Source organism: Suillus fuscotomentosus (assembly GCF_016647785.1).
Source record: "Suillus fuscotomentosus strain FC203 chromosome Unknown F5891scaffold_22, whole genome shotgun sequence".
Taxonomy (NCBI): Eukaryota; Fungi; Basidiomycota; class Agaricomycetes; order Boletales; family Suillaceae; genus Suillus; species Suillus fuscotomentosus.
The window spans coordinates 709,864-722,339 of record NW_024539534.1 but is presented as its reverse complement, the minus strand read 5'-3'; the positions used below and the strand labels follow the sequence as shown (position 1 = coordinate 722,339).

At 47.9% G+C, this 12,476-nt stretch overlaps 4 protein-coding genes across 4 annotated transcripts; all 4 read left to right on the top strand.

The window, feature by feature from the left end:
• Positions 1-25: 25 nt before the first annotated feature.
• On the top strand, positions 26-2,123 carry F5891DRAFT_257703 (major facilitator superfamily domain-containing protein). Its single transcript, XM_041371111.1, has 8 exons — positions 26-44; positions 105-239; positions 299-364; positions 420-580; positions 640-774; positions 826-985; positions 1,039-1,570; positions 1,623-2,123. Exons 2-8 carry the CDS (start codon positions 192-194, stop codon positions 1,877-1,879), a joined length of 1,359 nt encoding a protein of 452 aa, XP_041227051.1. The 5' UTR covers positions 26-44; positions 105-191; the 3' UTR covers positions 1,880-2,123.
• Positions 2,124-3,252: 1,129 nt separating this feature from the next.
• On the top strand, positions 3,253-5,329 carry F5891DRAFT_1277789 (major facilitator superfamily domain-containing protein). Its single transcript, XM_041370285.1, has 7 exons — positions 3,253-3,540; positions 3,594-3,659; positions 3,718-3,878; positions 3,944-4,078; positions 4,130-4,289; positions 4,339-4,882; positions 4,935-5,329. The coding sequence occupies exons 1-7, from the start codon at positions 3,382-3,384 to the stop codon at positions 5,189-5,191; spliced, it is 1,482 nt and encodes a 493-aa protein (XP_041227050.1). The 5' UTR covers positions 3,253-3,381; the 3' UTR covers positions 5,192-5,329.
• A 1,262-nt stretch (positions 5,330-6,591) lies between these two features.
• Positions 6,592-8,412, top strand: F5891DRAFT_1277788 (major facilitator superfamily domain-containing protein; the record flags this gene model as incomplete). Its single annotated transcript, XM_041370284.1, has 7 exons — positions 6,592-6,750; positions 6,807-6,872; positions 6,931-7,091; positions 7,147-7,281; positions 7,331-7,490; positions 7,540-7,997; positions 8,138-8,412. 7 exons carry the CDS (start codon positions 6,592-6,594, stop codon positions 8,370-8,372), a joined length of 1,374 nt encoding a protein of 457 aa, XP_041227049.1. The 3' UTR covers positions 8,373-8,412.
• Positions 8,413-9,641: 1,229 nt separating this feature from the next.
• F5891DRAFT_1277787 (major facilitator superfamily domain-containing protein) lies at positions 9,642-11,965 on the top strand. Its single transcript, XM_041370283.1, has 7 exons — positions 9,642-10,189; positions 10,253-10,318; positions 10,375-10,535; positions 10,601-10,735; positions 10,787-10,946; positions 11,000-11,537; positions 11,588-11,965. The coding sequence occupies exons 1-7, from the start codon at positions 10,031-10,033 to the stop codon at positions 11,842-11,844; spliced, it is 1,476 nt and encodes a 491-aa protein (XP_041227048.1). The 5' UTR covers positions 9,642-10,030; the 3' UTR covers positions 11,845-11,965.
• Positions 11,966-12,476: the final 511 nt, after the last annotated feature.

The window sequence follows — 12,476 nt, the reverse complement described above, 5'->3', positions numbered from 1 at the left end:
CTTTAGTAATGCCTCATTGGAGTAAATTCACGTAGTATAATAAGGTGCGTCTTTCATCTCAGTCGTTCTCTCACACCATCATGATTCCACCGCAGGATGATGAGGAAACACCTCTTCTGCAACGACCAGAGCAGCCAACGGCCAAGACATCTCTTCCCTGGGATCAATTTTGGATTATACTGCTCTTGGAGATGCCAGTTTTTCTTTCTGTTCGGACCCTTGCCCCATTTATTCCTCAAGTGAGTATTATATTCCCTTCGCTGGACTTATATCTGATCACAACTGGAACTTTGTCAAGCTCATTAGAGATATCGGAGTCACTCACGGAGACGAATCCCAGGTTAGCTACTATATCGGCATTCTTGTAAGTATGTCTTCATCGCTCTTGCCCCTTTATTCGTGGCTGATATTCTCTCGAGCAACTATCATCCTCTGTAGTGCATACCCTGACTGTTTTTCATTGGAGTCGACTGTCCGACTACATCGGGCGGAAACCTGTAATACTGACAGCTTTATTAGCACATGTTCTTTCGTTGTTTTCGTATGGGCTGTCGAAGACCTTCCTTGGTCTAGTGGTAGGGTTAGTGTGTTCAGTTTAATATCAAATAGTAGTTGTGATCGTCAATTACTTGACCACAGTCGTGTCGTCTGCGCAGCATTTGATCCGGGCGATGCTGTCATCAACACCTTGCTGATGGACATTACTGACGCAACCAACATGCCCAAGGCATACAGTTATATGCCAATTCCGGTGATAATCGCAACCACGGTTGGGTAGGCATACAGTACATTTTTCCTCGCGCTGAGGTTCACGGCATCCACTAGATCACTCATTGGGGGATTGCTCTCCCGACCAGCAGACAGATTCCCCAACATCTTTGGCCGATCAGAACTGCTGAGAACCTACCCATATCTCCTGCCATGCTCTATCTCGGCATTTTTCATATCGATAATTTGGCTAGTCGTGTATATTTGTCTTAAAGAGGTAAGCGTGATGCTGAAAATCCATCTCTGGATCTGGCTAAGTGTGGTCACAAGAGCGTTTCCACCAGGACACCGCTTCGGGAGCTAGTTGAAGGAGGATTCTTCGGACAATCATATTCGAAGTCTCGCCAGTCATCCAGCAATGGTATAGCCAATCCTGCGAATCCTGGAGAAGCGCAATCAAAGCCGCTTCCGCTGCGTGCCTTGCTAACCTCAAAAGTGTTGAGCGTAATGGCAAGTTATACCACCATGGGCCTGTTTCACATGGCATTCAGTTCTATCTTACCTATTTTCTATGCGACACCGATTGAACTTGGTGGTCTTTCCCTTGACCCTCCTCGCATCGGTGCTTTACTTGCGGCATCAGGTATCATACAAGGCATATTCCAGCTGCTTTTATACGCTCGTTTACATCACCACTTCGGTGCAAGAACTATCTACATCACCGGCGTTAGCTCCGGCATACCCATCGTCATTTTATTCCCAGTGACCAATGCTCTGGCTCGAGCATATGGAATAGGCATGGCAGTGTGGCTGTGTGCTGCCATTCAGCTTACGCTGAAGACTAGCTTGATCATGTGCTTCCGTATGTTGATCCAGCCCTTCCTGCGTTTCGTTGAACTGACAAGAATTGATAGCCTGCCTGACATTATTCATCAGAGCAGCTGCTCCCAATCGCGCCTCGCTCGGAGCAACCACTGGAATCGCGCAGGTGGCTCTCGCAGTAGGAAGGATCGTTGGCCCGGCGTCTGCGGCTTCGGTCTTCTCTTATTCATTGCAGGAAGGGCATGATGCGTGGTTGATATACTACTTCTTGATCGCAATTGCACTTCTCGCTGTAGGTACTGGTCTATTGCTTCCCCGTGACCCCAGTGTATGGGAAGATTCCCAATAATATTATCGCGAATGACTTGTGTCTATTGACCTCCATTGTATTCATCGATCGCTTGCACTAGTGTTTGTGAACTCAAACCCTGATCCTTCGATGGTGTTTCCCAGCCATCACTTCTGGACGCCTTTCCTAACGGAACAATCTCGTATTTCTTCGATCAGGTCACCCCATTGCTTGTAGCAGACTCTTCAACAGATAATCCCCAGCCCCCCATAGCAATTTCAACATTCGCCACGCTTGCTAAACGGGTCTGCGCAGGACCTACCAGCTGGACATCGTACTGGGGGCATCCTGATATCATGGAGGAACTCGAAAGTCGACCGGAGTGGTGCCTTGATCTCACTTTCCAGCACGCCTTGCTGGTTCTTGGCTACGAGTTTGGTGATGATCGGGACGTTGGAGTGGGGGACCCCTAGGCGAGGGGCGTAGTAGCAGCCGGGTAGCACCGTAGCTTAGTCAGCCACTCAGTGTCCGTCGTAGCATAGTGCTCTTTACCACTTCGCGACACGCAGGCACACAGTCGCGGATACACCACTCCAGCGTATTGAAGGCACAGAGCTCGATTGGTGTCTCGGTGCTACGATAGCGATGGTGGGCGGTAATCTACGTTGTCGGGTGTAAACAAGGACAGTCATCGTGGACGTAACGCAGCGAGCCATTACACAGTCAGCTCTGCTACTGAAAGACGTTTAATTTATCTGATTCAGGTCTTACATCTTGCTATGTCTGCTCTAGTCTCGCATGCGCAGACCATGCGCGTAAGGTTCAATGTGGAGTAATAGCGGAGGTACTACCCGCACAATGTGGTCAAGTATACGGGGCAACGTGCGTAATAGGAGGTGCTTGCTTTTACGTTTCTGACCCCGGCTGCTACATAGCCTATCATTATCAGAAATTTTGAGCTTGTTCCATCAACTGTCGTGCTCTTTATGGACGAGCGGCGACTGCCAACTTCGTGGAACGACTTCTCATCTAATAAGCCCGAATTCCCGTTGCGTTAGCTTGTGTACAGTGCACCCCGAACTGGGTAGGCCGTAAGTAAACGAATAAGTCATCGGACCTGTGGCGCCTGCGGATGATAAATAGGTACGCGCGCAATGGCATGGTCACCACATGTACTTACGGTCGACGTATTTATGTGCCTCATGCTGTAGCATGTCTTCACTGGAAAATTTCCGTTCAACGTCGTTGATTTGGGCTTTTTGTTGTTATGTCTCGTGCAGATCTTAGATCTAGCCTACTAAGGTCAGTCAGCCGCGCTTAAGCCTCTAGGTGACAGTACTACTAAGTAGTGCGAACCCCCTAAGGCCATGGCGGCTATACCCGGGTGCTACATAATAAGAAGTGCCGTGTGACTGATTCTATGTCAACTGATCAGCAAAAGCGCTGCCATTAGGCCTTATCGATTAGGCAGCCAACAAGCCGGTCAGCAACCACCTCATTGGAATGACTTCATGTAGTATAATGAACTGCATTTCTGATTCGAGGCGTTCTCTCGCACTACCATGATTGCGCAGCAGAATGACGAGGAGACACCTCTTCTGCAACGACCAGAGCAACCAACGGCCAAGACACCTCTTCCATGGGATCAATTTTGGATTCTATTGCTCTTGGAGATGCCAGATTTTCTTTCGTCTGGGACTCTTGCGCCGTTTATTCCTCAAGTGAGTATATTCCCTTCGCTCGACTTATATCTGATCACAGGAACTTTGTCAAGCTCATTAGAGACATCGGAGTCACTCACGGAGACGAAACCCAGGTTGGACACTATGCCGGCATTCTTGTAAGCATGTCTTCATCGGTTTTTCCCTTTCGTTCGTTCATCATACTACTCTCCCCAGCAATCATCGTACTATGCAGCTCATACCCTGACCATCTTTCATTGGAGTCAACTGTCCGACCACATCGGGCGGAGGCCCGTAATTCTGACAGCTCTATCAGCAATTGTTATTTCGATGTTTTCGTTTGGGCTGTCGAAGACCTTCCTTGGTCTGGTGGTCAGGTCAGCGTGTCCAGTTAAATGTCGAATAGTACCTGTGACCATCAATTCCTGACATTCTCGACCAGTCGTATTGTCTGTGGAGCATTTGATCCGAGCGATAGTATGGTCAAGAGCATGCTGATGGACATCACTGACGCAACCAATATGCCCAAGGCATACAGTTATATACCAATTCCGTTGATGATCGGAACCTCAATTGGGTAGGCATACAGTACATTTTATCTCGCACTGAGGTTCACGGCATCTTCTAGACCACTCATTGGGGGATCGCTCTCCCGACCAGCAGACAGATTCCCTGACATCTTTGGGCGATCAGAGCTCCTGAAAACCTACCCATATCTCCTGCCATGCTCTATCTCGGCATTTTCTGTATCGATAATTTGGCTAGTCACCTATATCCATCTTAAAGAGGTGAGCGCCTGAAAACCCATCTTTGGATCAAACTAAGTGTGGTGACAAGAGCGTCTCTACCACTGGCGAAACATCGCTCTGGGATCTAGTTAAAAAAGGATTCTTGGGACAATCATACTCGAGGCCTCGCCAGCCATCGAGCAACGTCATAGTTGATCCTGGGGAAGGGAGTCCCGGAGAAGTTCAACCAAAGCCGCTTCCGCTGCGGGCATTGCTAACCTCGAAAGTCTTGAGTGTAACAGCGAGTTATACCACCATGGGCCTATTTCAAACGGGGTACAATTCGGTCTTACCTGTTTTCTATGCAACACCGATTGAACTTGGCGGTCTTTCCCTTGACCCTCCTCGCATTGGTACTTTACTTGCGGTATCAGGTGTCATACATGGAATATTTCAGCTGCTTTTCTACGCTCATTTACACGATCGCTTCGGTGCAAAAGCTATCTTTATCACCGGTGTTAGCTCTGGCATACCCATCGTCATTTTATTTCCAGTGGCCAATGCTCTGGCTCGGGCCTATGGAATAGGCATGGCTGTGTGGCTGTGTGTTGTTGTCCAGCTTACGCTGAAGACTAGCCTGATCCTGTGCTTCCGTATGTTGATCCAGCACTTCCTGCGTTCTGTTTAGCTGAAAAGAACTCATAGCCTGCATGGCATTATTCATCAGAGCAGCTGCTCCTAATCGCGCCTCGCTCGGAACAACCAATGGAATCGTTATGGTGGTTGTCGCAGTAGCAAGGATCATCGGCCCGGCGACTGCAGCTTCGGTCTTTTCTTATTCGTTACAGGAGGGGCATGATGCGTGGTCGATATACTACTTCTTTATCGCAATTGCATTTCTCGCTGTAAGTACTGCTCTGTTGCTTCCCCGTGATCTTAGTGTATGGGAAGATTCCCAATAATATTATCGCGAATGACCATGTACATTATGATCTAGTGTAGGAGGCAGAACTATAATTCTCTTGTTATTAACGCGACGTGAACTATACCTGTGAATTCAATGGACCAATCTTCCATCATCCAATCCATTCACAATGCTTCTCTTGAGATGCGAACGCTGAGAATCAAGTTGCGTGAGGATGACATTGCACGCCTTTGAACAAAAAAGACAATCATTAATTCAGAGATGTCAAGGTGCCAACATTGCACATCATATGGTACTGCAATCCTTAACTTGATTCTTTTCCCCAGCACGGGTTGTTTGAGCTGCACTGTGCAGAAGACGTCGTAGGACCGGTGCCTTGGTGCAATTGTGTTGTCCATCGCCGAATTAAGATCCCATGTTAAAAGAAACTCCGAAGTGATGATGTCGAGTGCCTCTCGAAGGTCCTCCTTGATGGCGTCCATCTCGGTGCTGACAATATCAGAAACATAGTCACGGTCGATTGCATGTGGGCGGAGCCACTTCAACATCCGAGCACGTCCTCGTGAGTCTGCAAACATGCAATCAAGCTACTATCCAGCTTTCCCGGAGAGTTTCCCTTCTCCTGCGCAGAGTAGTTGTATATTACATACCAGAATACAGCTGAATCATTTCGCTCACAAACCTGTCCATAATCTCGTTGAGCTGCTAAGTGTCGGTTCGCAGCGAGCGAACATTGGCTGCACGTACATCATTCAAGCGACATTATGAGAGCTTCCAACGACAAACTCAACCTTCCTAGTTGTCCCGGGCAAGCTGTATTACTGCGAACAGTGCGAAGATGATAGTATTGCGGAGAAAGCAGGATGTGATGCACGCCAGTCGTCGTGAGAGAGGACGATGAGCGCCCACGGCATACTGCGAGCGCGTGCCCTGCAGCTGTAGTATGTGAGACTTGGCGATTTTCGAACAGGGAAGCTCGTTGTATGTACATACGTATGAGGAATTCGAAGTGATTATTTTCCGGAAACACGCGGCGCTCGTCTACATTCGGTTTATTTTCTGATTACATGAGATTTCCTTGAAATAATGGTTACCTTTATTCCAGTCGAAATTCCGGTGAGGATTGAGCATAGAGTCGAGAGTTGCAACGTTGATATACGACCTTCTCTTAAGATCTTGAGAACAGATTTGATACGTTCGTGTGGTGAGATTTTAGGAGAAGTTGGAACAGCCTCGGAGGTGTGTGGACCAATAGGAGGGGCCGTGTAACTAATTTTATCCCAGCTGATCAGGTTGAACGTTCTTGTCGAGCCGGACTGCCGTTGTAGGCCTTATCGACCAGCTAGCCAACAAGCCGGTCAGCAACCACCTCATTGGAATGACTTCACGTAGTATAACGAACTACATCTTTCATCCGAGTCATTCCCTCGCACCACCATGATTGTGCAGCAGAATGACGAGGAGACACCTCTTCTGCAACAACCAGAGCACCCAACGGCCAAGACACCTCTTCCATGGGATCAATTTTGGATTCTACTGCTCTTGGAGATGCCAGAAATTCTTTCTTCTCGGACCCTCAACCCGTTTATTCCTCAAGTGAGAATATTGTGTTTGCTTGGACTTATATCTAACCACAACTGGACGTTGTCAAGCTCATCAGAGACATTGGAGTCACTCACGGAGACGAAACCCAGGTTGGACACTACGCCGGCATCCTTGTAAGCATGTCTTCATCGTTTTTTCCCTTTCGTTCGTTCATGATACTATTCTCTCCAGCAATCATCATACTATGCAGCTCATACCCTGACTATTTTTTATTGGAGTCAACTGTCCGACCACATCGGACGGAAGCCTGTAATACTGATAGCTCTATCAGCAATCTCTATATCGATGTTTTCGTTTGGGCTGTCGAAGACCTTCTTCGCTCTGGTGGTCAGGTCAGCGTGTTCAAAATAGTAGCTGTGACCATCAATTCCTGACATTCTCGACCAGTCGTGTTGTCAGCGGAGCATTTGATGCGAGCGATAGTATGGCCAAGAGCATGCTGATGGACATCACTGACGCAACCAATATGCCCAAGGCATGCAGTTATGTACCAATCCCGTGGACGATCGCAACTACAATTGGGTAGGTATACCGTACATGATCTCTCGCACTTGAGGTTGACGGCATTTAGATCACTCATCGGAGGATCATTCTCCCGACCAGCAGACAGATTCCCTAACATTTTTGGGCGATCAGAACTCCTGAAAACCTACCCATATCTCCTGCCGTGCTCTATTTCGGCATTGTTTATCTCGACAATTTCGCTAGTCACGCATACCCGTCTTAAAGAGGTGAGACGCTGAAAACCCATCTCTGGATCACACTAAGTGTGGTTACAAGAGCGTTTCTACCAAGACACCACTTTGGGAGCTCATTAAAGGAGGATTATTCGGACAGTCATACTCAAAGCCCCGCCAGCCATTGAGCAATGTTATAGCTGATCCTGGCGAAGTAAAATCAAAGCCGCTTCCGCTGCGTGCTTTACTAACCTCAAAAGTGTTGAGCGTAACAGCGAGTTACGCCACCACAGGCCTGTTTCAAATGGGATTCAATTCGATCTTACCTGTTTTCTATGCGACACCGATTGAACTTGGTGGTCTTTCCTTTGACCCTCCTCGCATAGGTGCTTTACTTGCGGCATCAGGTATCATACAAGGCATATTCCAGCTACTTTTCTACACTCGTTTAAATGATCGCTTCGGTGCAAGAGCTGTCCACATCATCGGCATCAGCTCCGGGATACCCATGGTCATTTTATTTCCAGTGACGAATGCTCTGGCTCGAGCCTATCGGAATAGGTACGGCTGTGTGGCTGTGTGTTGCCGTTCAGCTTACGCTGAAGACTAACCTGATCATGTGCTTCCGTATGTTAATCTAGCACTTCCTGCGTTCTGTTGAACTGAGAAGAACCTATAGCCTGCATATCATTATTCGTCAGAGCAGCTGCTCCCAATCGTGCCTCAGTCGGAGCAACCAACGGAATTGCCCAGGTGGCTGTCGCAGTAGCAAGAATCATCGGCCCGGCGTCTGCAGCTTCGGTCTTCTCTTATTCATTGCAGGAAGGGCATCATGCATGGTCGATATACTACTTCATGATCGCAGCTGTATTTCTCGCTGTAGGTACTGCTTTATCACTTCCCCGTGATCCTAGTGTATGGGAAGATTCCCAATAGCGATTGACTGCGTGTTAGACTACTATGTGTACAACATTCCCTACTCCCATGATAAGTAGGGAAGGTTCTGTCTGCAGTAAAACTTCGTGCTGTTCTCTACAAATCCATCTGTAAGAAACTGGAGCCCCTTTTATTCCGCTATGATCTTGTCTTTGCTTGGAGAATGATCGCTTGATGATTTGAGAGCAAGCTGACTGCAGAAACAAAAGGCGTTCTCAAATGTGAAAATCCAATCTGTCACCGGGGCTTAGTACGAGAACGAGGATGGACAACGGGACGACCGTGTGCTGGTAAACGCTTGATAGCTTTAAATAACATGCCTTCCAAACAGCATCGACCGACAAAGCATCAAACCACCCATGAAGTTCGAGAAAACGCTGCAAATAAGGCAAACGTTACCGCCTTTCGTGCAACGAACGCGGCTGCTGCAGAGCGAGCCAGAGAGCCAGGCGGGGGGCTGTCAAATCGCGCAAATGTTTTGCAATTACAGTGGGACTTTTCCGGAAACAAGCAGGCTAATGATCCAGATATCACTACATCAGAACATTAGTAAGAAGCCAACCGATGCAGCACAACGCAGTAGGTCCGATCGGATGCCTGAAAAACGAAAAGAGACGATAACACAGACACCTTGTTATGAGTCACCGCAATCGACTCGCCGTCAAACCACACATAACCTGCAAACAGCTCAGTGCACGAATCACAATGACCACGGTGCTCAACGAAAATTATGAAAGCCAAGAACATAAGTTTTCAGGTAATTTGAAGCGCAACGAATGAGATTCAAAGTAAGATAGTGCATCGTAGTGAATGGGGCAACCTGAGGTATATGGGCAACCGCATGCGGTGGACAAGAACGCTCGTCAAGCACGCGTGCGATGCAGTACGAGACTTTTCAGACGAACATCACGCACTGCGGGGAAGGATAAGTCAACGCACAGAACAGAGAGCCTATGAATAAGCAGTGTAGGATACCGTGACAACAGCGACAACACTCAGAGGTTAAAAGGCGGACCGTACATAGGGAGAATTAGTGTCACGATCAGACATAAGTGCACGAGTGACCCACTGCCCAGAGAAGTGGGTTAGCCCCTGGAACAGATACTGTTGCAGGTCTTGACATAGGCGTGTTGCAAAATGAGTGTTAAAAAATGGCAAACCGGCGGAGTCAGGAACTGGCGGGGGTCGGCGGCGGTGTCGTAGTTACGTAATGCAGCACATGCACATGGCAGGTTGATGCAGGTCTTTTCAAGTGCGCCTCATGCGATACTAGGCTCCAATCGTTTAACTACTTGGGGCTGTTCTTATTATGTATCATCTATTTAATCTCACACCGTGTAAGTGCAGACCTTCAAACCGCACGTAAGGGTTAGCCAGCCAATGATCAGCTTGAGCTCCTCTAGGCGACAATGCGGGTAAGTACCTATCATGATAGCCACAGGCGGCTATACCCGGGTTCTACGCATAATAGGACGTGCCGCGTGCGATCTTTTAATCATTCCGAGCCAACTGATCAGAAGATGCAGGTTCTTGTCGACTGCCGTTGTAGGCCTTATCGACCAGCTGGCCAACAAGCCGGTCAGCGACCACCTTATTAGGACGAATTCACGTAGTATAACGAGCTGCATCTTTCGTCCGAGTTGTTTCCTCGTATCACCATGATTGCGCAGCAGGATGACGAGGAAACATCTCTTCTGCAACGACCTGAGCGGCCAACGGCCAAGACACCTCTTCCCTGGGATCAATTTTGGATTTTACTGTTCTTGGAGATGCCAGATCCTGTTTCTTCTTACATCCTTGCACCCTTTGTTCCTCAAGTGAGTATATTCCCTTTGCTTGAACTTCAAGTGTTATCTGACCACGACGGGAATTTTATCAAGCTCATTAGAGACATTGGAGTAACTCACGGAGATGAATCCCAGGTCGGTCACTATGTCGGCATCCTAGTAAGCATGTCTTCATCGTTTTTTGCTCCTTCATTCGTTTCTGATATCCCCTCGAGCAATCATCATACTATGCAGCTCATACCCTGACTATCTTTCATTGGAGCCAACTGTCCGACCACATCGGGCGGAAGCCTGTAATACTGACAGCCCTATCAGCAATTTCTATATCGATGTTTTCGTTTGGGCTGTCGAAGACCTTCTTCGCTCTGGTAGTCAGGTCAGTGTGTTCAGTTCGATATCAAATCGTAGTTGTGACCGTCAATTACTGATGTTCTCGACCAGTCGTGTTGTCTGCGGAGCATTTGATGCGAGCAACAGTGTCATCAAGAGCATGCTGATGGACATCACAGACGTAACCAATATGCCTTTGGCATTCAATTATATATCAATTCCGTGGATGATCGCAACCACAATTGGGTAGGTATACAGTACATTTTCTCTCGTGCTGAGTCTCACAGAATCTAATAGACCACTCATTGGGGGATCGCTCTCTCGACCAGCAGACAGATTCCCTGACATCTTCGGGCGATCAGAACTCCTGAAAATGTACCCATATCTTCTGCCGTGCTCTATTTCGGCATTTTTTACATCAATAGCTTGGTTAGTCACGCATGTCTGTCTTAAAGAGGTGAGCGCGATGTTGAAATCCCATCTCTGGATCAGACTAAGTGTGGTCACAAGAGCGTTTCCACCAGGACACCGCTTTTGGAGCTAATCAAAGGAGCATTCTTCGGACAGTCGTATTTGAAGTCTCGCCAGCCATCGAGCAATGTTATAGTTGATCCTGGGGAGGCGAATGCTGGAGAAGTTCAATCAAAGCCGCTTTCGCTGCGTGCTTTACTAACCCCGAAAGTGTTGAGCGTAACAGCAAGTTATGCCACGACAGGCATGCTTCAAATGTCGCTCAGTTCGGTCCTACCTATTTTCTATGCAACACCAATTGAACTTGGTGGTCTTTCCCTTGACCCTTCTCGCATCGGCACGTTGCTCGCGGTACAAGGTGCCGCACATGGCGTATTTCAGCTACTTTTCTACGCTCGTTTGCATGATCGCTTCGGCGCAGGAGCTATCCATATGACCGGCGTTAGCTCCGGCATACCCACCGTCATTTTATTTCCAGTGATCAATACTCTGGCTCGAGTCTATGGAATAGGTATGGCTGTATGGCTGTGTGTTTCCGTCCAGCTTGCGCTGACGACTAGCCTGATCATGTGCTACCGTATGTCAATCCAACATTTCCTGCGTTCCGCTACACTAAGAATCTCGTAGCCTGCATAACATTATTCATCAGAGCAGCTGCTCCCAATCGTGCCTCAGTCGGAGCAACCATTGGAATAGGCCAGGTGGCTGTCGCGGTAGCAAGAATCATTGGTCCGGCATCTGCAGCTTCGGTCTTCTCTTACTCAATAGAGGCAGGGCATGATGCGTGGTTGATATATTACTTTTTGATCACAATTGCATTTCTCGCAGTAGGTACTTCTCTATTACTTCCCCATGATCCTAGTGTATGGGAAGATTCCCAATAACATTATCGCGAATGTCCGCGTGTCATCTAGTGTATTAGGGGGTGGAACTGGCAAAATTCTAGGCTACGTAGACTACATGCATGTAAGTATGACATTCCCAATGGATAGCATTGATTTTGCCTCGTCCCATTCATCATCTAGAATAGTCGGCCCGTGGTATTATTTACTTGACCCGATTCAACCTCGAGCATTTACATAAGCTCTGAACTTTCTAGTCCTCTTACTAGCGCTTTACCTTTTCGAGAGCTGCAAATTCAGCAGCAACAAACTCCACACGACTTAACAAGATACTGTACAGTCTCACAGCAATTAATAATTGCCAACCTCTTCACGAGTCCGCATATGAACATGTTGATGGTGGCATACTCCGTGGCTTTTACGATACAGTGTCATCGAGACGTCGAAGGTTTGTACGGTGTTTCAAATGTATCGACCGAAAGACTACACATGATTGTATGGATTGCACCAAGATCATGTTCACACTGCGCTCCACTTTGCGTGAGTTCTGCCGTGGACTAGGCACAACTGATTTTTGCCAGACCGGTTGGCAAAACCACCGCATTCTGCCAACAGCACTAGTTCAATGACCGCGTGTTATCTGTTTACCATGTCAGTGCATCCTCCGGGTGTGA